General features: G+C 40.9%; 2 protein-coding genes across 2 annotated transcripts in view; both read left to right on the forward strand.

The window, feature by feature from the left end:
* Positions 1-1,202: 1,202 nt before the first annotated feature.
* Positions 1,203-4,889, forward strand: LOC308133251 (uncharacterized protein; the record flags this gene model as incomplete). The annotated part of the gene is made up of 7 exons (XM_080500552.1): positions 1,203-1,211; positions 1,533-1,914; positions 2,560-2,739; positions 2,850-2,925; positions 3,380-3,582; positions 4,470-4,654; positions 4,713-4,889. 7 exons carry the CDS (start codon positions 1,203-1,205, stop codon positions 4,887-4,889), a joined length of 1,212 nt encoding a protein of 403 aa, XP_080356678.1.
* The window catches only part of LOC308133484 (F-actin-uncapping protein LRRC16A-like), a gene marked incomplete at its 3' end in the record, with an annotated part of 62,246 nt that continues 44,841 nt past the window's right edge, over positions 4,875-22,279 (forward strand). Inside the window, exons 1-2 of the mRNA XM_080500868.1 lie at positions 4,875-5,041; positions 10,322-10,419. Of these exons, the coding sequence (XP_080356994.1) occupies positions 4,987-5,041; positions 10,322-10,419 (153 nt within the window). The 5' untranslated portion in view covers positions 4,875-4,986. The remainder of the gene's footprint in view (positions 5,042-10,321; positions 10,420-22,279) is intronic.

Raw genomic sequence — 22,279 nt, forward strand, 5'->3', positions numbered from 1 at the left:
CATCATTTGATCAAACAAAGGCAAATCAGCTGATTATCACATCATACATTCTGTCTGTGTTGACTCAGACAAATTTGAAAGGCAGCATATACATAGATGATTCACATCCTTCAGCACATAATGTGTTTCCTACAAACGTCAAAGAATTTTACAAAATCATGTGTTTTCAAGATTTTGTCAAAACATCTGACATGTCATGATGAGTCACTGAACTGTTTTTCAATTATATAGATATATGTGTGTGTGTGTGTGTGTGTGTGTGTGTGTGTGTGTGTGTGTGTGTGTGTGTGTGTGTGTGTGTGTGTGTGTGTGTGTGTGTGTGTATATATATATATAACTAGGTACACGAAAAAGTTAAAACTTTTTGTTACAAAGTTACAAAGATGACATTATAAAGAAAGTATACAGATTTGATGGAATTCATTTAGACTTTCCTTTGTGACTTCACAGAAAAACATTCACTTTTAATAAGTATGACACCGCAATGACTTGAAAGTCAACCATTTTTTTAATTAGATGGCGTTTATTTATTTAGCTGAATGAAAAAATAACCCAAACCTCAAGTTAGTGTATTCATTTTAAAGAAGTGGACATAAAATGGGATATAGAAAAAATAAAACAAGAACATGCTCTATAATTAGGCTTTGTAGTGGATGTAGAAGTAGAAGTAGTAAACCTCAGGAGTGAAACCTGGTGAACCTTCAAATGAATTCAAGTAAATGACAGACTGGTTTTGTTTGCAGGAAGTTCACAGACAAGGAACAAAAATACAACCAGTTGGAGCGAGCGACCTGAATCAAAATAACCTGTATATATTAGTTTGGTCTTCGGCATAAAAACACATGAAACCTTCATTACATCTAGTCAAAAACTTGGGGGTCCCTGAGCGTGACCCTTGCTTAGATAGATAGCTAGATAGCTAGATAGCTAGATAGATAGATAGATAGATAGATAGATAGATAGATAGATAGATAGATAGATAGATAGATAGATAGATAGATAGATAGATAAACACTCTCCACAGTTTCTATCAGCATTTTATGAAGTTGAGACTTCATGTGGAATTTACAGTGCGTGACCTTTAATTACAGTGCACAGAGAAAACCACAACACCCACTCACGATCTGACTTCCCTTTCAAATTTGGCTATAAAATGAATGACATGCTGCTGTCAAACGTCGTCTGACTGAAGTGAGGACACCATGAGCATGGTGAGTACTCCCGAAAATCGTCTTCTGAAGTTTATCAGTGAGGTTTGACATTGTGTTTATAATATTTGAGATGGTCATTGATCAAAGACCAGTTGGATATATGAATCGTCAAGTTTGTTGGTGCTATTTGTTTGTGTCAATATGGATGATCTTGTAACTGTATTTTCATATACATCAGAAGTGGAGCTTACAAGATAAAAACCTGCTAAAGTATGTGAATTCTTGAGAATCACCCCAAGTATTGCCACCTCACGTTTCTTCTTCAACAGTGAACACTGAGCAATTTAAGTGCATTTCCAGTAATCCTGGTCCTCTCCTCAGCTGCTGTTACCCACTCTGCTCCTCCTCTCTGGCCTCCTCACGGTGGTGGATTCCATCCCCCAGTATGAGTACCAAGACCCTGTGACCGGGAAGACCCTCCAGTGCAACAGGTGTTCCCCAGGCACTCACATGGTGGCTCACTGCACCGCCACCACCCAGACACAGTGCGCCGGCTGTCCCAGCGAGTACTTCACAGAGCTGTGGAACTACTTGCCCCAGTGTCTGTACTGCCACAGCTTCTGCACTGGGAACCAGGAGGTGGAAAGGGAGTGTTCCCCGACCAGCGACAGGCTCTGCCGGTGCAAAGAGGGCTTCTACTCGTTTGATGATTTCTGCATCCCACACTCAGAATGCGGCCCCGGATACGGTGTTCACACCAAAGGTACTGTCTCTTCATAGGCTAGGCGAGATGTTTGCATACGTATGCTTCAAGTTCTAAGTTATCTGTATTCAGTAAAAGTAGCAAGGGAGATTACGTGGTCTTACTGAAATAGGCTATGAGTAAAATATATTGGAAAAAGAGCAAGTATTAAAAAATACTACCTTATTACAGTGAGTGAGTATTAATAATAGTGACTTAATTTTCCTCATAGATTTCATATGTGGAAATCACATAGGGCCAACAGATGTCTGGATGCTCAGTCTTTGGGAAATAGCATAATTTTACCTAAATCCTAAATTACAAGTAAAGAAAAACATGTGCTTTCTAACAATATATTAATATAAAACTGAATGTTGCTGGTAATTATAATGTTTTGGTGGATAGGTCACGTAATGCCTGACATTTTTAGAATGATTACATTGAATTAAAAAAATAGACCCTTTTGGGGCTTGATAATCAATATTCAATGTTTATTATTCATGTTATTCTTTTAATTCTGACTACACAGCACAGTTAGTTTCATACTTCAGCCTTTTTCAAAATGGAACAGAAGTGATGTAAACCCAGTGAAGATCATCTTCACCAGCTGAAGCTCTCAGGACGAACAAAGCTGGTCAGTAACCCAAATGACTTCTTCTCTCATAGGTTCACGGAAAATCAACACTGTTTGTGAAAAGTGTTCTGGGGGTTTTTACTCCTCTTCAACTTCTTCGCTTGACTCATGTGTGAAACATGAAGAATGTGGGAGCGGACAGATAGCCCTCCTCCCAGGCTCCCTGTACCACGACACAGTGTGTGGCTCCTGCCAGGATCTGGCCAATGGGGGTAAGTGAGCTGTGACGTTCCTGTCAACAGTGACAGGGATGAAACTGTGACTGCATTTGACATCCATCAAGCAGCTTTACGTTAGTTTGCATTTCACAACTCTCTTTCAGGTGAGACGCTGAGGATGTTCCTCTCAGGATTCTTGCACAAAATGCGGGTTGGGAAAATGAGAAAATTTGTCATCAGGTGAGCCAAAGTTTCAGTTATAACTTTAGCTTTCATTTCTTCCATCCACGTCTTTCTTTGCATCTTTACAGCTAATTCTTTGGTGGGAGTACAAGATTACAAAAACCCTATCTTTATTTACTACTTTCCTACTTTAAAGTGTCTTCAAACAAGTAGACCCACAGAATTAATTCAAGCAATTTGGATCCCTCTTTAAAAATACAGTTTTGTTTGTCTGAGAAATGTTCTATCAACTGTCGTATTTCATGAAGCTGGTAAATTAAAATGAATGCAACTGACAACACAGTCAAAAACTAACTGACTCTTTTGAGAAGAAGACTTGAGTCTCTTTTTTAAGGACCAAAGTACCTTGAGTGTCGATTCAAGCAACAACAGTTGTACTTGAGTGGATATTTTTATGGCTCTTTCCACTTCTCCTTAAGACACAATACTTACCTTTTGCTCCCTGCAACAGGTACATCCATGATTCAGACGAAGACGAGGCGGAGGAGGAGGGGTGGGTCGGTGGAACACCAGTTTCCAAGCAGAGAGGTCCTCTCCTAGAGCACATCAGAAAGTGGCTCTTCAAGGCTCCTGAGGAACAGCTGAGAAAAATGCCTCAGATGCTGAGACATTGTCAACTCAACTTAATAGCAGAAAGACTCGAGAAGCAATTCAGTGAGATTAAGCAGCTGAGCCCAAACTGCACCTTGAGTTTTTAACACAAAAAACACAATTGAGTTATTGACAAAGACTGTTGTCGATGAAGTGCACGTAGTGTTTTCATACACAAAAGTCTGCAAAAAAAAAAAAGTAATATTGTTCTATATCCATTTCCTATCCATGAAAGGAAAAATGTAAAAGCTCAAAAGTAGAAGGGTCTTTATTTTATGGGCAAGTAAAGACGGATCAAAAATAAAAATACAAATGAATGTATATTTTGACTTGAAGTGCATGGAAACTATACTTGAAACAAAGATCTGTTTTACAACTTTAATATCAGAAATATGTAACGTTTTGTGATTCATCTGTCGTGTGAAACTACAAAATAAAGGACAAAATATGACCTTACAAACAAATCAGTTGCATCTTGTAAATTTAATACAACATCACAAGGTGGCGCCAGATATCTCTTTACAGTAACAGTTCGACAGGCATTTATTTATTTATTGTTTAATTTTTTTTGATCGAGTCATAATATAGTGAATTCCTCTCTACATAAGTGTTACATGTTGGAGCTTGAAGCATTAAAGGATTTATAACCTATTTTCCAGAAGTTGGTCCAGAGTGTACCTCACATCAGTCAAATAATGTCAAAAAGAGGGGGGGAAAATAACACATAAATTACATTTACTTGGAAATTCATTTCACCAAATCCAAGACCAAGAATAGACATTTAACCTGGAAAGGCAAGTTATTCAGTCTTTTGGCATTGTTTTCTGTCTGTGGCAAGTTTGATCAACTCCAACAACACAGCAACTCCACTGTGAAGTGTGACTTCTCCTGAACAAATACAATAGCTATATATTAAATATAATGTGTTGCGGCTCCTGCCGGACCACTAGAGGTCTCCGGTTGTCCGCTGCTGAGGACACGGAGCTCATTAATACCGGTCCCCCCCTCCCTCCTTCCCTCCCTCCCACACCACGCCACGCCACACCGGCTCTCCCCGGCTGTCGCATCACGGAGCGGGGCGGGGCTCCGTTTCCCCACCATTGGCTGCCGCTACTGTACCACCGACAGCTTTACGGTAGGAACCGCGGGCCACCGGAGGAAGAGCGTGAGCCGTGCTCTTTTCTTCCCTCCAGCATGATTTTGAGGAGACTTTAGCTGGTTTATTCGCTCTCCACACCGCAAGCGCCCCCTTGGAAGCCGCCACGTTTGACCGGGATGCACGGATACATTGTCCGGACAGCGCGCGAGGAGGAGGAGGAGGAGGAGGAGAAGAAGAGGAGCGTGTAACCGGGGAGGGACGCGCCACCTGACTCTTTTCCTCTTCTCTTCTTTCTCCCTTGTTCTTTCCACCCATATTTTGAGGCTGATCGATGCGCTGACTGACTCTTTGCGGCTGCATTGGATTTAATGTTCAACGGGAAAATGAGCGAGGAAGTGTCAGAGGTCCCGAAAGAGCTCGTGGGTAAGACGCAGATCTGAAGCCATGTGTGCAGACTGGAACAATCAGTGAGGGACTCCCTCCATCACAAATCTGTGCATGTGCTTATTGTGCCAACAAGTTTCGACTCGCGTCATTGTAATCCAGTATTGCCGTTCTGGAAATACAGTCCAACTTATTACTACTGACTGCCATTGTCCTCCCCAGGAACTATGACTGATTTGATATGATTTGACACTGCTCAGCATTAGAATGTAAATCGAATTGGAATAAATCCCAATGAAAACACAATTGAAAGTCAAACATAAATTGAAGCCTATTTTCATTACTGGATTAGTGATGACTCAAAATACTAAATATATGCTTCAAAAGCAGTTCGAGGAACGGTTGTATTTACAAGAACTTTCTCTTGCTTATTTCATATTTCAGCAGCCACTAACCTCTTTGCATTGTGACAAAGATTACGAGACATTGAGAGTTGTTGGGATTTCCTTCCCACACACGTTGCCTCATACCTCATAAACCTGATGTCCATTATTCCCCATGTATTTTATGTGGCTGTTAAAGCTTCCACTGCAATAAAGCTTGGTTGCTGTTTATAAAAGGTGCTCTGCCACAAGGTGTGTGTGCTTGTCAATGGGAAGTGGACTGCAGCCTATATTAGGAAGAAAAGCTGAATAGTTTAGATGTGAGTGGTCAGAATGTCTGAACCGTGCACAGAACTTATTATAGAGGGATTTTTCAGGACACAGTAACCTCAGTCCCTTCGGACATCCCCGCACAGTCCTGTTCTCATGGCTCCTCACTGTGTTTGTGCTCACCCACTGGCTGGTTGAAGCTCAGGGTCTCTTTGTTTGGGGAAACTACTGTTGTTTTTGACACCGTGGTGTAATGTTGGATAAGCCTGGCTCCTTCCCTGCCTCCATTTCTCACACGCAAGACAATATTGGCCCTCAGATGGTTGGCTGGTTGTTCCTTTTTGCCTCACAGTGAGAAAATACACTGTTCAGTCCAGGTTTGAGGGCATTAACGGGCAGGGGTTATGTGTTCTCCCTGTGCATGGGTTTTCTCTGGAGTTTTGCCAGTTTCCTTCTCCAGTCTAAAAACATGCATTCAAAGTTTAAGTGTGAATGTGAGCGTGTAACTATCCGTCTCTGTTTGCCTTATGATGGACTGGTGACCTGTTTCTGCTGGAACACTGAGGATTCTTTCATTGTGAAGCACAAAGGTGGTACAGAAAATATTGCAGCCACCTCTATTAAGTGCAATTGCTTCTTCAACGCAAGAACACAAGTATAATGCAATTTTCTTTCTTATCTATTTTGGATAAATGTCAGTGGAGGTAATGTCAATCCTTCCTGGGGGAGTAGAAATGTATGTGGGTCAATATCATGAATAAAACTATGATTGAACTTACTGTGTTTTTACAAATATTTGGACCACCACTAGAGTTTAAAAACCGTTTTTGTATGTCTCATCAGATGTGTTTGTCTGATCTGCCACAGGTTTAGGAGATTTAACAATGTTAATGTCATTGAAATCTCCTGACTGTCACATCTTTCATGCTCAGAAATTAATTTTAGATGAGTACATGCATCTCATTAGTCATTTTTGAATTTATAATCAGTATGTTTTAAATGGGACAGGGCAGACTTGTCATGCGGTTTGATCAGTGTCCCTTTCTGCAATACCAATCCATCCTGGATCCTCAGCTCAGTTCTCTGCATCGTGAGCCCATCATTGGAAATAGTGGGATTTTTATTAAGATTTTTTGCACGGGATGGGATTTTTTTTGTCCTGATCTGTTGTCATTTGCTGTTGTCTGGACGTGCATATAGCCAGTCATTGTTCTAAACGGTCATGGTGCCTGTGAATCATCATGATGCAGCATCTCTCTTGGCATGCTGCACGTACAAGTAATAAGATCGGACTTTTCTCTGCCGATTTCTGCTTTTTGGACTTCCCCTTGTTTATGCTTAGTCTTGTTATTGAGGAGTGACATGGGTTTAAATGAGGAACATCTCGAACAATGTAATAGCTTTAGTGGGACATAAAAATGTAGATTTAAAATTTACATATCTGAAAATTGTTCTGATATTATACTCGCACTTTCAGAGGTATCAATACTATAAAAACTGTGGTTTGTCGCTCACCTATAAAATATTGAAGTAATATACCCCCCCAAAACATTATGCAACTCAATCAGCACAGTGAAACAGTGAAGAAGCCACTCGTGGTCATGCAGGCTGGGGTGGCTGGAGCCTGTCCCAGTCTGCAAAGGGTCAATGTGGGGGATCAGCGATCCATGACAGGGTTAAGACACAGACTCACACTGAAACATACCTGCCTCACTCTGCATTCCTTTGCCTCTCTTTGTTGGATTTTTTATTTTTTAAACTGAGAAAACATAACTTCGACACAGGTCGACACCAATATCTCAAGTGAAACTGCTCTTATGGACTAAAATGCGTTGCTGCGTTTATTTACAATACAAGCATAACTTTATGCACATAGGCAACATTGTAGCTGTGCTGTTTGTTTGAGTCATTGAAATAGCAGAAAAAACTTTAAATCACAAATGCTTATGTTAAGGTGTCAAATTACCCCCAGTCGTCTTGAAAACGAAGGTTTGGCATCCTGTAAGTGATTTATCGTGAGCAGATGTTTTTATTTTTCGTACTCAAGCTACCCATCTCCAAACAAGAAATGTAGAGAAAACCCATAAAGGCACAGGAAGAACATGTATATTCCTAAAAGCAGAGCCCGTACAGATGGGAGATTCAAACCAGAACTTTCTCTGCAGTGAGGTAACGGCACTAACCATTACGTTACCGTGCAGCCTACAAACATGCGAGTCTAATGGAGTTGTTTTCACTTCACATTCGGGATGCACAAGGGCTTGATCGCAGAGTCGGACAGTTCATGTTAATCCGAAATAGTCGCCAATCATTTATTATTGTGTTTCAGTGGAAGTGATAAGACTTGCTACGCAAACATCTTTTTTTTACTTGTGCCACTATCCAGCTGGTTTTCTTGTACATGCATGTACATTGTATCAGTACGGAGTACTGAGTCTGCGAATGCAAGTTTTAGTTAAAATACATTGTCAGTGTTTTCGAATTGGGGTTAAACAAATCAACGTTCCAGAGGCTCAACCCAACATATTCTTAAACAACCACTCGTGAGAAGACGTACATATCTGGGTTGAGTTTGTGTCAATAAACTGAGATGTGACTTTGCTGCTTTGTGAAATGTTTGTCTGTGTTTTCATGAAACCACAGGTGTCCCATTTTCCCTGTCCTCTACGTGTGTTCCTGCTGAAATCCAAACACTGTTGTGACTCGGTGCCGATGTTCAATACAAGCTCAGGGCAGTTGAGCACCTGGCTGGTTAAAATATACGCTTAATAAAATGGCAGAAATATTATACACAAGTGTCGTGACCTTTTTATTTTGAATTTTTTTCCTTTTTCACGAGACAAAAGCCTGCCCCGGCTCATTGAAGCAGACACGGCCTCATTCTGAGGAGGAACCAACAGGAGACGTCTGTGCAGCTCTTTGGTCTCCATGCTGACGTTTTGTTCGTCTTCAGTGCTGTTTATTTAGGAAGCTTCAGGCTGTCAGATGAGCCGTTTTTGAACACTGCTAATTATTGGTTGCACTTTGATCTGGTGATGATGGGAGGAAAGCCTGTATGCGAGGCTCCATGCATGCCAGCACAGATGTACACGTGCAGAATCCCAACCTGTGTCAGACACATGTTGTACAGACTCTCAGCTGCAGACTGGTGGGGGGGGGTGAATTAGCAGTGTGCGGAGGCGGCTGACCCAGTTCTGCTTGCTCAGCCTCTGAGCCAGCTCTTCGGCTGTGGACACTCAGTGGTGATGAACAATCAATCACAAATGGCTTAACACGTTGAAGGAGTTACTGTTTATGGTGAATGGACTTTACTTATATATCACACTTTCACCGTTTGTAGCCTTTTCTAAACTGTTGGCTGTATTACAACAGCCTTTGTGAAGGTGAGGACATTTGAAAACTTATCAACAGAGTCAGGTTTGTTATCTCCATTGCTGAATCACATTTACACTTTGACGTTCATACAGAGAAAAAAAATCCAGATTAATCCTATTTTATTAATTTTTTTAAAATCTTAAGCACTGTATTAATTGTCAGAGGGGAAATTCCTTCCTGAATTGACACACCGGTAGCAGCGCTCAAGGGGAGCAGGTGGTGGCCGACAGTCTTGTTCAAGGACCCACGGTGCATCTTTTTTTTTGGGGGGGTGGGCTAAAGTCCCAATTGTTTGATTATGTACATTTGTGAAACTACCCATTTCATGAACTGGACAAAATCCATGGCTCTGTTTACAAATATGTATATAAAGGCCTCCTTGGTGGGTTGGTTCTGTGAGTACGCCTTGGTCCTCGGATGTTTCAGGAGGGAACAGTCTGTCCTTTCCCCTGGCTCGTGCTTCTCTGGTTTACCTCTCTCACGCAGGTGGGATGAGCTGGGAGTTTTTCTTTGCGAGTCTCAAGAGCCTTGAGTAAGGACATCTTGTCTTGCTTTTCTAAGGAGGTGTGATTCGTTCTTCGTCGTCTTCTGTTTTTCTGTGTATTGCTGTTGTCTACATGAACTTTGAACTGTGACGCACGTTGATCTTCAGTCTCAGTTCACCTGTGCTTTTATCAAGTCCTGTTTTCAGGTTGCTTGTTGATACTTGGTGGCAGAAGTCAGAAACACAAAAACAACGGAAAATAGGACCAGAAACAACAAAATTGACAAAGTGCTTTGCTTCTGAAAAAGCTGCTGCTGGGTGATGCAGGCTGTGTGATGGATTAAAAAAAATCTAAAATTTCTCCTCACAAACAACATTTTGCACTGTAATCTATTTATCGAAATTGAGGAATTTGACAAATCATTTTTTTTTTTTTACAATAATTTATTTGTATTTTTGTTTTCTCTTTTACTCTTGCAAGCTTCACATCGAACAACAAATTACGAGAAAGACACAAAAGTGTTTGATTTTGAAAGCATACTTTCTGTTAAAGGTCATTTTAACAAATAAGTATTGGGTGATATTTCTCTTGTGAAAAAGCCGCCCTGACTGGGGAGAAAACTAAAAAGTTGAAATTGCTTTGATAGCTTGATTAGCCTTTGTGAAGGCTGCATAAGGAAAGCTCCATTTGGTAGCAAATTTAAGTTTTTACTTTGTTATGCAGAATTACATTTACATTTTTGCCAGATTTTCCACTTGAGTGTGAATCGCTGCTAACGTTCCTCGTCTCTCTTCCTCTTTGTACAGAGAGTGTGAGGGATGCAGTGGGGAGGAAGGTGAAGCTGTCACTGAGGAAAAGAGTCAAACTGGAGATCAAAGGAGACAAGATGGAGAACAGAGTCCTGGTGAGTCAACCCCTGCTGGCATCCAGCTACTTCTTTATTAAAGACACCGTGTCCTTTATTTCACTCTCTTGAAATGTACAGTTTCCTAATAATCAACATCAAACCATCCCACTTTTATCACTTTTTTTTCCTCTTTCTGTGGTGAGCATCGCAGCTCAACACTGTCACTCAGTGCTTTGATTTTCGGGGGTAATTACCTCCAAATCAAAAAAGGAGAGGTTGTGAACAGTGCTTGCATCCACCTCAATGTCTCCTTCCTCATTCACACCAACTGTTTATCAGCATCTGCAGGCGTTGCAATGCAGCAAATGTGAAAATGTTTCTATTGCCATCTTTAAATCCTGCTGGTCGCATTTGAAAAGTCTTATAATTGACTTTCAGCTTGCCTCACTGTATCCGGGTTGTGTTATTATCTGTGTCGGACACATGTCCGCCTAGGGTGTGAGACACTGCAGTGCAAATTGCAGAAGTATGTGTTGAACACGATGTGTATGTGTGTTTGAGTGCCTGAATGATTTATCACAGTCTGATAAATCAGACTCACTTATGCTGAACTGGCTCATACTAGCTCTTGTACTATGCACTCTTGTAAGTACAAAATTACTTTCTAAGAAACTGAGCAATTGTAATATATTACAGCTTGTATTCTGGCTATTTACACAACAACCGTGCCTGGAACTCCAGAAAATGCAAACAAAAAAAACATTTTCACGAGAAGCATTGTCGTGTAGATAATTACACGGCTCATTTACATAATTAATTCTGTAAATGAGTCCAGCTGTGACTGAGCTGTGAGCACTGTGTGGGTCACTCTAAAGACTGATTCACTGAATAACTTGAATAAGTTGAAGGAAGATGCTCTATAAGCTGGACGTTAATAACTCTTCACAGACGTTAATTAATGACTTGTGAGATTAAGGAGCAACAAAATACCTTTGGCGACTACATTCAGACACCAAAAGACACACCTTACAGAGGTCTGCTGACGTGAATTTAAAACTGATTGGAGGTCTTTTAAGCAGAACCCACAGTTACAGGTACTTGCTGTCAGGGGTTTGGAATGATCAGGAAGGAAGATAACTGAAAGTCCACCACTGACTTCAGGGATTTCATCTCGGTAATGATTTTTCAGAAAGGAATTGGTTAATAATAACTGGCAAGCGGAGATATTTCAGTACATCATTACTTGATACCATCATTTCACCAAATTATGGCTTTTAGACATAAACATTTTTCCTGGTTGTACAAAGTGAAATTTCCATGTTTTGACTTTAGTTACAATTAATTGGATTCAGGCAGCAAAGATTTGAAAGTAAAAGTTGTTTCTAGAAATGTTAGTTGTTCAAATGTTTTAGCTACTGTTAATGCATTTTGGCTCTATTTTCCATTTCACCTCTTCTATTCGGTTTACTTTGATCAGTTTCACCAATTTTTTACAAACAAAAAAATCTTTTTGGCAAGGAGATATGAGTCCCCTCGAACAGACCATCTGGTATGCAAGTAAAATGAAAACAAGATAAAAAAATGTCCATGTAATTGGTGAAGGCTTCCATGGCTGAGCCACAGGTTGCAGACCCTGGCTGGGCTCACCAAATTACAATAACAAGCTTTGTGCCATGTCCTTGTTTCTTCCCAGTCACCGTTATTTTTCCAAAATGTCCTTACCTTCATTTTTAAATAGCTTGAGCATCGAAGTGAAGTCCCTTTAAAATAGTTAAATCAGCAGGTGAAGTTGTAAAAACTGGTCCAGTACCAACCTGCAGCTGTGTAGCTGTTCACACACCCTCAGTGTTTCCACCAGTCAGGTAGAAATAGCAGCTCGGACCATTAACTCCAGGCCAAGAGCAGTAAATGCACTGGCTGCTAAATAATTAATACCTTGTAGATGATTAAAAATGCATATTGGCTGTTTCGGGGAATGAAAAAGGACAAAAAGTCAAGGATAGTTCAAGCAGAACGAGTCCCTGTGAAGATCAGCGTCTGAGCCGGGTCCATACAGTTTGACAATTTGATCTGAGAGCTTTCAAATGCTGTGAACGTTTAAAATGCACAGCTCTGCGTGGAAATGATGTGGGTTTTTTGGGTTTTTTTATTAAAAAAAAAACAAAAAACAAAAACGTTTTTAAGCAAACTCCCAGTGGAATAAGAAGCTTTTAGTCACAGCTCTGTGTGCAGAAGGACACCGGAAAAAAGAAGAAAAATTGAAAGGTACTAAGAATAGGTCGGGGCAGCCAGGATTTAGGCTTTCAAATGTAATACTCTCACTTATTGAGACCACAATCCAGACACGTGCAGCTACGTCAGGAATTTTAATAAAAGCAAAGTCATCTGGGGACACCAGCAGAGAAAGAAATAAGAGGTGAGAGACAGACGTTGTGAGCTTCTTTTTCACGTCTGCTCTACTCGATAAATGGTCTGAGAGGTGAGAAGCAGCAGGCGGGAACAGGATCCTCTGCGCTTGTCTTTCTGTGTAATGTAATAATTAATTGAAGACATCATTACCACAGTAATCTAGATTCACCAGGGTTATCTCGGCTAAGGTAATGGGATATGGAAGAAATCCAGTGGCATTAATCGAAATACAGACTTTGTTTTAATATTGCCTCAGCCAGCTATAGTTAACGGGCAAATGTCAAATCGTTTTCATATTTATGTAAGATAAATATATTTTGAAGCATTTTCACTGGAAAATTGTCTCCGTAACATATGGAAGTTGTGATGAAGTCCAGTCTCGCATAGTGCTTGGTTTCAGGCGAACTCGATGTGGCCATCGCAACAATTTCACCGTGTGGGAGTCGAACACAGACGCACACAGACGCACACAGACGCCGAACAATGCAAAGGAGTGGGAGTCAGTACAGGGAAGTGAGGAATTCCAGTGCAGTGTCTCTGGTATTTGGTCCAGACGTGAAGCACGAGCACGTATCTGTGCTCCGCTCGGCTGAACTGAACAAATAAACCCCTGTTTGTTGTTCTGCAGAGGAGCCGAGTCTGAGAGAGCCATTATGGAGGAAGTGGCTCGGAGAGAAAACAAACATGTCATGGAATTGTAACCTGCGAGTGTGTTCGTATCTAGACGAGATGAAAGAACAATATATTTACAGATTGTCCGCAGATCAGATGTCGTGGCCAAACAACCGTTCCAAGTTTTCCTGAGGTGTACAAACAGGAAAATGTTAAAGGGGTGGTGCACCAGTCATAATTAACCTTCGAAGCTGTGTCAGGGAAAGTGGAGGACTCTGTGTTGTACAGGATTCCTAAGAGTGTGTTTGACGGTATAAAAAACACAGCACGAGGTAAATTAATTGCATTATTATTCAGAGTGAAATAAGCACGCTTAATGGTGACATTAAAATATAAACATAAAACTGGGAAAAAAAGTAATAATGCTCAAGGTGTAGTATATCCAATGTGTACACTGTTCTTTTTACAAGAGATTCATGGAGTATGCTTTGTTAATAATGGTAAACTAAGTGATCCAATTATTGACTGGTTCTTGAGACAGGGTTTAGAGCGCGTGTGCGTGTGCGTGTGACTTTAAATCTCTCAAACCTCACAGTGACGTTCTATATTTACTGAGAAGGTGTGCCGGTCAGAGTCTATCCGTCTCTTACTCCTCACACAAGTTTCAGACGTTCCAGTCATAGATTTGTGGACTTCTTTAACAATGTATTCGAGGTAATTCAAATGACTGAGATTGAATTTTGAACTTCTGTGACTTGTAGAGAGAAGGGCATCAGGTGTAAAAATGACAGTGCACTTGTGTTACTATTTTAAGATCGAGCTCGACAACTTATATTTTTCCTGAATTCTGTTCGGAGCTGATATTGATTCCCATAGTCTTGAGGTTTGCTCTAAGTTTAAACCACGTGTGGCCACAGCTGGATTTGCTTTAAACAATGTGGAGCATCTGTCTACAGTACAAAGTGTACAAATAATGAAGGCTGGAATATGATTATTTCCTCTATCAATTTGCTTTTCTGTCAAAAGCACACAAGGCTTTTCCGCCTCGACTCAGCCTGGGAGTGGATCACTACAATGCCAGAGGCTTTTCTTAAGCACACTAAAGCCTGATAGATACAGTCATCTCCCTTCTTTGAAGACCGAGGGATGAAGGAGGTAGGGATAATAGCGTCAGTCCGTCAAACACACCCGAGGGAAGGGGAGAAGGGAGAGGGAGGGCAAGCGGGGAGAGCTGAATAGGCGAGGAGGCGTACTGTGCAGGGCAGAGGTCACGGAGGGAGTGAAAAGACGAGGAGAAGATCATAAAGTGTAGCAGTTGTGTTCTGTTAAACTCTGAAAGAATCTCATACACACAATGCCTGAGGAGCACTACTTCTCCTCATCTTGAGTAGTTCCCCCGAGTCTGCCCCTTTTTTTCTTTTTAACCTCGAGGTCTGTCATTAGGGGCAACGAGAAAATGGAAGTGACCCAGTTCTTTGTTCCCAGATGATCACCTGTAATGTTCCCTCAGCCCCCCCCCCCCCCCCCCAGCATTTTCTGACAGAGGTACCGTTTACCTGCCAGAGGGAAAGGACGACACACACAAATGCAAGCACATAGCTCTGTTATCACCACTCCAGTTGTGGTGCCTTACTCAGCCTTAATCTAACGTTAAGATGGCTCATCACCTCAAAATGAAATCGTCTGTCTCATAAGGAAACACACTTAAGTTAATTAGATGTTGGTAAAGTTCTCCGACATGCACACATACACACACACACACTTGTACAACATCACTTGTGATGCACTTTCTGTAATAGGGTCACACTACATGTAACTATAACCGTGAAGCCAGATCTCACCTAAAATTGGTGTGATGGCTTCAGACACGGCCTCCTCCCATGAGCCTGTCACACCAGTCTGAAGTGACCATTAACTAAACTGAATGAACTGTAATTTCCATTTGACTGATGGATTTAGAATGATGTAGATTCATCTGAGGTGTGTCAGTTTCTTCACTTTACAATTCTATTATAATAAAGCATTTGAATATACCGTATTGCTGAAGATGAAACAAAACATCTTAAATGTTGTACCATTGCAGCAGAGCATGTTTGTAAAAGTACTGAGCCACACACATTAGTCACTACACATTGAGAAGGACCTGTGGATGAACATCATGTGATGGTGAGGAAACATCATGTGAACCTTCACTGGTAATGTGCTCGTCTTTTTGAGGCTTAAACATGGTGTTAGTTGGGTTACTGACATGCAAGGAGAGCCTCTCTGTTTCAGGCTGTAGTGCTCTGTGGAGGGAATTGATGTTTTATTTGTGCTCTGTTTTCTGGTAACATTTATGAATCAGAATGCAGAGGAAATGTTTTTTTTTTTTTTTCTTCTTCCCCTGCTAAGTTATCCACTGTTTTCTATTTTCAGATTTGTGGTCAGAATCTTACTAAAATAAACCACAGTGGCCTTCCAAGGATCTCTCCTGCCCAAATAAATCTATTTATATTTTAGTTGTCATTCCTGAGGTTTCATTTTTCTGAAACTTGCTTGAGTGGACTTGAACACAAAAGTTCTGTTTCGTTGTGTTCAAGCTCGAGGTTCAGTGTGAGTTCAGTCACTTATAATCCTGTGAAGTACAACGTCACTGTGCCTATTAAACAGTTAACTCTCCTTCCTGGTCCCCTGTGTTTTCTCTCACAAGGCTGTGCTCATTATGAACACAATTAGGGTGACATTCAGCGCTAACCAGGCAGTGAAAATGTGTCAAACGGGTCACCATCTCCCTGCTGAGTATACACTGCACTTTCTCTATAGTCCACTACGATGTTGTGTTCAGCAGTTTGTTTGGTCAAATGGTCCAGTCCATTTCAATTAAAATGATGAAAGTGTTTTAAGTGATAATTTGGCCTTTAATGCTGAAGAGGGTCAGATAGAAAGGAGCATGAATTAATTATTGCTTTCAAGATTAACAAAACAGGTTTAAATTGGGAAGCCGGACAACTAAAGAAGAAAGGACCCTCATGCATTTAATTCATGTCATTTTAACATAATTACAAAGTGGAAGAGCACTTTTGACAATATTATACAAAAAAAAAGTGCATTTATGAAGCTATTTAACTGGGAAGTCTTTGACAGTACGGTACTCAAAGTGATCTGTTGTCTCCTTGATTCCTCAGGGTAAATTTATTTTGTTTACACAGGGTCATGATTATCCTTTAATATCACTCACGGCTTTAAAATTAATCGATAAAGTGTTCAAATGCATGAAGCAACAACGTCTAGTGTGTTGTATTGTCAACCTACGCAGTTTCAAAGTGAAGTATATTCCCTTTACAGCAACTTTACAGTTGTGTGGAGGTGCAACACAAATGGTGAGGTCAATACATTAACACTTGTTATATCTTCATAAAAGTAGCTCCAATCATGTTTCTACATAGGATCAGAATGAATAATCAGACCACCCCGTCCATGGATTTCATGCTGTCATAGATGATCTCATATACTTACAGGAGTAAAATGATAAAACTTTAAAATTTTCAGTCTGTAAGCTCATTGATAGATTCTAAAACTTACACACTCCACCTTCGACTATCCCTAAATATCGAAGACTATTATGTACTAGTTTTTTGTCTGCTTCTCTTAATGGGACTAGCATTGATGACCAACGTGGGAAAGGAAGTATCCGGATAACGGACTGCGAAGTGTTAACCCACTTACTTTCCAAGCAGTGACACAGATTATTTAGTCCAGAATATCGACCTAAGCAGTCACGCAGTTCCTCCCAAACACAAATCAAAATAAGGGTATATTTAAACACCCCACTTAGAAATAATCTCATTAGCGTTGCTTCTTGTCTGCTCGTCATATAGAGCAAAGTGTAGCCTGTTCACTCTTTTAAATAGAAGGAAGGAGCCCAAAATGCTCTGACTAAATCAATCCGACCAGGCTTTAAGAATAGAGAGTGCTGGATCTGGTTAAGCTCAGCCAGGGAGGTTAATTTTGGCTCAGTCTTCACCCACACCATGCTAACAGACAAACTACCCTCTGAGCGCCTGAGTTTCTGGAAAGCGGCGGGCCGGTCTCAGATGAATGAGTAAGAATAATTAGAAGTCAGTGTGGTTTTCAGCTCCACTCACTATGCATTTTCATTGTGGCTGGTCTATTTCTTTGCTTTCTGTAGTGGTCAAGGAAACAAACGAGGAGTAGAGTCGTCAAAATTTGTAAGGATAGGAGTAATGACTCACCAATAATGCACCATGTGCAAAGGCATATAAGGAGGATTAGAAGATTTAAACTGATGCTGAAAGATGTATTTTATCACGAGTACCTACGTGTAATATAACAGTGCAAAGACATGTAAGATCGGTTGAAAGAGGTGTGTGTTTGATATAGAAAGCATCCACTGGCTGGCTCCTTTCAGAGTAAGAGGGGCTGAGTGTGCTCATTATGTGCTACATCCAATTTGGTCCGTGTCACTTCTCACCGGCTGAGTAGCTGCCAGTCCCTCAGCTGTATTACCATTCACCAGACTGAATGGGGATTTTGTTATAGCATGTTTCAAGCCCACAATGCCTCACAAAACCTCCCCGGGGAGATATTAACCAGACACATAGCTCGACACCGCGTTAGTCCCGCCCATTTGTCATTTATCTTCATTCCCTCGTAGGTCAGGGTCATTGTCACTCAGGCCGCCTTTGTCGTATAATTGACCCTGCTCCTGGTTGTTGGTTTAATAGGTTTAGTTTTTTTTTTATGATTTCACACTATTGACTTCCAATGGGTCTAAGCAAATGGACCAAAATATCATTTCTATCAACAATGTCAACATTTTTTAATGTGTTTACGTGCATGTTCGTAATGTTAAAATTCTACGGACCGTTTCAACTGGTCTGTGGTTCTTTAATGCTTTCTCTCTGTGGGAAACAGCAGCTGAGTTCTGGTGGGTGTATTGTCAGCTGTCTCTCGTCGTGACCTACAAACCCCATTCAATTATATCCACCAAGTCGGCATTGATTGGACGATAATGACATTTGTACATCATGTCATTGTTAACGGCAACAAAACAATCAGGTCGCATTTCTCTCTGCCTGTCATTTTCCTTTCTTTTCTTTTTTTTTTGGTCCACGACACCGAGGTCCATGTGCCGAGACTGTAAAATGGCTCACGATGGACTGCCTTTAAGAAAACTGTATGACTGCCTGCGTGCCCCCATGTTTTCGATGGCGGGAATTCAGCCGTGACGTTTAAAGCGACAGAGCACATCCGAGGAGACGGGAATCATGTGTATGATGCTGGACAGTTTATCTCTGCCTTCAAGGTCTCTGTCATAGGCGTTGTGCGCCCATGGAGCTTCTTCTCCACCACCACCGTTTTATGTTTTTTGCTGCATGGTTGCTTTTTATGGTGTCCTTGTGCTTGATGTTGCATTACTGTTTTATAGGAGCCTTCAATAGACGGGACACATTACTGCCTATTTGATTGTCTTTTATTTCATTTGACTCGCATGCAGCAATGATTGATATGCACTTTTTTTTTTTTTATAATGAAAATGCACAGTATTTTTAATTAGAAAAAAACCTTTTAAACATTCATTCGTAAATGTGTGATCTTTGCATGCACTGGTGTGTGTCTACCTGTGCAGGTTTGGTTTTGCTCATCATGTCTGTGGATTGTGACAGATCAGCATAAAGCTGATGTTTTGATCACCATGATTCAAGTTCAGAGGTCCATTTTCTCTGCACAGTTTTGCCTCTCATTTATCATTCATTTTATTTGTCATTATGTTGAAATAAGCTTTTGTGATTGACTGGGAAGTTTTGAAGTTCTGACCTTTTGAATGGTAAATTTAACGTCACTCGACATGGCAGCCTGTACAGCTACGTGCAAAATACCATTATTCTATAAATATAGCACACAGTCAAGTATGAAAACATAAAGTAAAATGTTTTTGGTTTTTCAAAGTGAGATTCTTGCTTCAGAAGAGTGCACATCAACCACTGAAAATACTGGGATCAGAGGGAAGTGGAGGGTAAAACCATTTAGTTGAAATCTATTCAGTCCTTACATTTTGAGGACTGAGTTCATTTAAAGTGTAATATGTATTAAATGAAGCTTGTGGATTAAAGTTTGTGAGAAGGGGCTTTCTGTATACAATATAACATGAAACAATTGTGAGTTTGCCGACATTACTGATAAAAATCGTTATTTTTACAGAATTTGAGTGGACAAGATTGTTCACTACATGTACTGTTGTTGCGTGAATGTCTCCCAAGTAGATTTTGGACCTTCTAAGATTGAAACTGCACAAGCACACCATAATAATATCCATTGATTAATCTTCCATTATGACTTTATCAAACTCATGGTCTTACTGGAACTGATCCCTGCTCACTATGCGAGAATGCAGGGTAGATTTGGACAGGTGACCAATCTATCACAAGGCAAACAGAGACACACTCGCATCACCATCCACACCAGTAAGCCTCATATACATGTATTAAGAGTGTGGAAGGAAACTGGGTAAATGGAGAAAACCGATGCATGCCCAAGGAGAACATGAAAACGCCACACAGCTATTTATAGGGGATGTATGACCAGTTCAGAATGGTTGGATGGAATGAAGAAATGGAAGTTACTGTATTGTGTACGTAAGTTCAGGAAGTGTAATTTCTCCTGAAATCATGTTTGTTTTTTTTAAATCTTGTTTTATATAATCTGTTTAAAAGAGCAATGTTTTGATCATTGTTTTCTCTCAAAAGGACAGAGACTCCCAACAGCGTACTTCCCAGTATTAATCTTACATAATTAATGTTTTTATTTCATCCGACCTAACTTGGATGAAATGAACCTAATTTTGCTGCAGGTCATAATCTAAGCTGCACAAAATGTGGCGTCATCAACATTTTTGTGTGTGCGTGCGTGCGTGCGTGCGTGCGTGCGTGTGTGTGTGTGTGTGTGTGTGTGTGTGTGTGTGTGTGTGTGTGTGTGCTGATGTTATCGAGCCACCTCGAGAGGGAAACCACGGGGTAATGCCAACACCCTCCCTCCCTCCCTCCCTCTCACACTCTTTGCCTTTGTCTCGCGCACTCTTTTTTTTTTTTTTCTCACTCTCTCGCTTTCACTCTGTCATTCATTTGTGAGTCCCTATCTTTCTAACAAAGCACTGTACTCCAGTTTGAGGAGGTTTCTCCTTCCTTTTTGACTTTGTTTGCCTTTAAAAAATGATCACTTTCTCTCCTCTTTTCTGTTTCTTTCTTCCTCACTTTTTGTATCTCCATGTTCTGCAGTGCCATTCTATTTATTCTATTTAGCCTGAAACCGTGACACACACACACACACACACACACACACACACACACACACACACACACACACACACACACACACACACACACACACACACACACACACACACACACACACACACACACACACACACACACACACACACACACACACACGCCCCTCACCCCTATTGTGTCTCGCTGGCATGCTGATGAATGAATGAACCCTTGTGATTCTCCCTTATCTCTTTATCTTTAACCTAAACACACATGAGGCTCGTAGGGACGCTCTGCAGGCTAAAGCTGTTCAGAGAGGAAACTCAATTACTCACACCAGAGTCCAGTTTTAATACCCTGATCTCTTTCCCCGGACCATAGCCCTGGAATATATAACTATCTGAATGGTGAACCTCTTTGACTTTTTGTGTCTGAAGATCGAATAGACATTTCATGATCATTGGGTACACATCCTACAAGCACTGGGAGTTTATAAGGCACTGGAATCAAGAGGCTTTGTTTCCAGTCTGAGGACGAATTCCCAGCAGCTACGTCTAATTGTTATTGCTTCTAAAGTGCTTGCTTGTATTTTCATTACTTCCAATTATATTTTTCCCCCCTCATTCATTATTGAAGACCGTCCATTTCAATTCCGACTAAAAAGAAAATCGACCGCAGCGGCACCAACAGTGGGGCAAAATTTAAATAAAGAATGAAGTATAACAATCAGTATCCACGTTTATTGATGTCTCTGCTCACTGCAGCTGTGGTCCGATGAGACCAGCCAATCAAATCTGTTCAGGAAGTACCACTGTCGGACGTCTTTTGTTCCTCACCACGCTCATTTCACCAGCAGTAAAACACATAATGACGAGCAAGGCAGTGATAAAAGAAAATTGATGTCTCTCTCTCAACGCTCCTCTTGGCTGCTGCGGTGCAGTGTGGGACAGACGTGCACTGAAGACCAAGGAAACATGTTAAATTATTCTGACTGATTTGTGGTTCAGTCATCGGAACATGATTTAGTGCGTGAATGAAAACGAGTGCTTGGAATTATTACAAATTATTTGATGGTGTTCAGTGAAGACGACAGAGAATCCTTCAGCCTTGTGTGTTTACTGTCATGCTATCAGTGTAGCACTGCAGTCGAGGTCTGGGTAGTAATGACTTTTCTAATTTTGCATTATAGACCATGCTAGCTAGTTTATCACTGGTCTGTGCATCATTGTGAAAAAGCACTACCTGCTCGCGCCGTTCTGTGCTTTTGGCGCAGTGCGAGTCTGCAGATGTTTCAGGATCGGACCACAGCTGCACTGTCAGCAAATTTGCTTCGCAGCGGAGAATCGACGTATTGTGAAAAAACAGATTTTTCTCCCTGAGGTTCAGACAGTGACTGCTTTTTGAAGCCAGTTAGGGTTCGTGGGAATCTCTCCTTTCACCTTGCTTGTTTTTCCTCTCTGTCAGTGGGCATAAAGGGTTGTCCTTCCTTCCAGAGTCATGTGACGGAAAACCACAAAAGTGTGTTCCTCCACAAGTGAAGTGGTTAAATGGACTGAAGTTATGTCAAAAGACTTATTAGGGTCTTTAAAAGCGATTTATCTAATCAATGCATATTTAAAACTAAGCTA

Source organism: Blennius ocellaris (genome assembly GCF_963422515.1).
Source record: "Blennius ocellaris genome assembly, chromosome: 8".
Taxonomy (NCBI): domain Eukaryota; kingdom Metazoa; phylum Chordata; class Actinopteri; order Blenniiformes; family Blenniidae; genus Blennius; species Blennius ocellaris.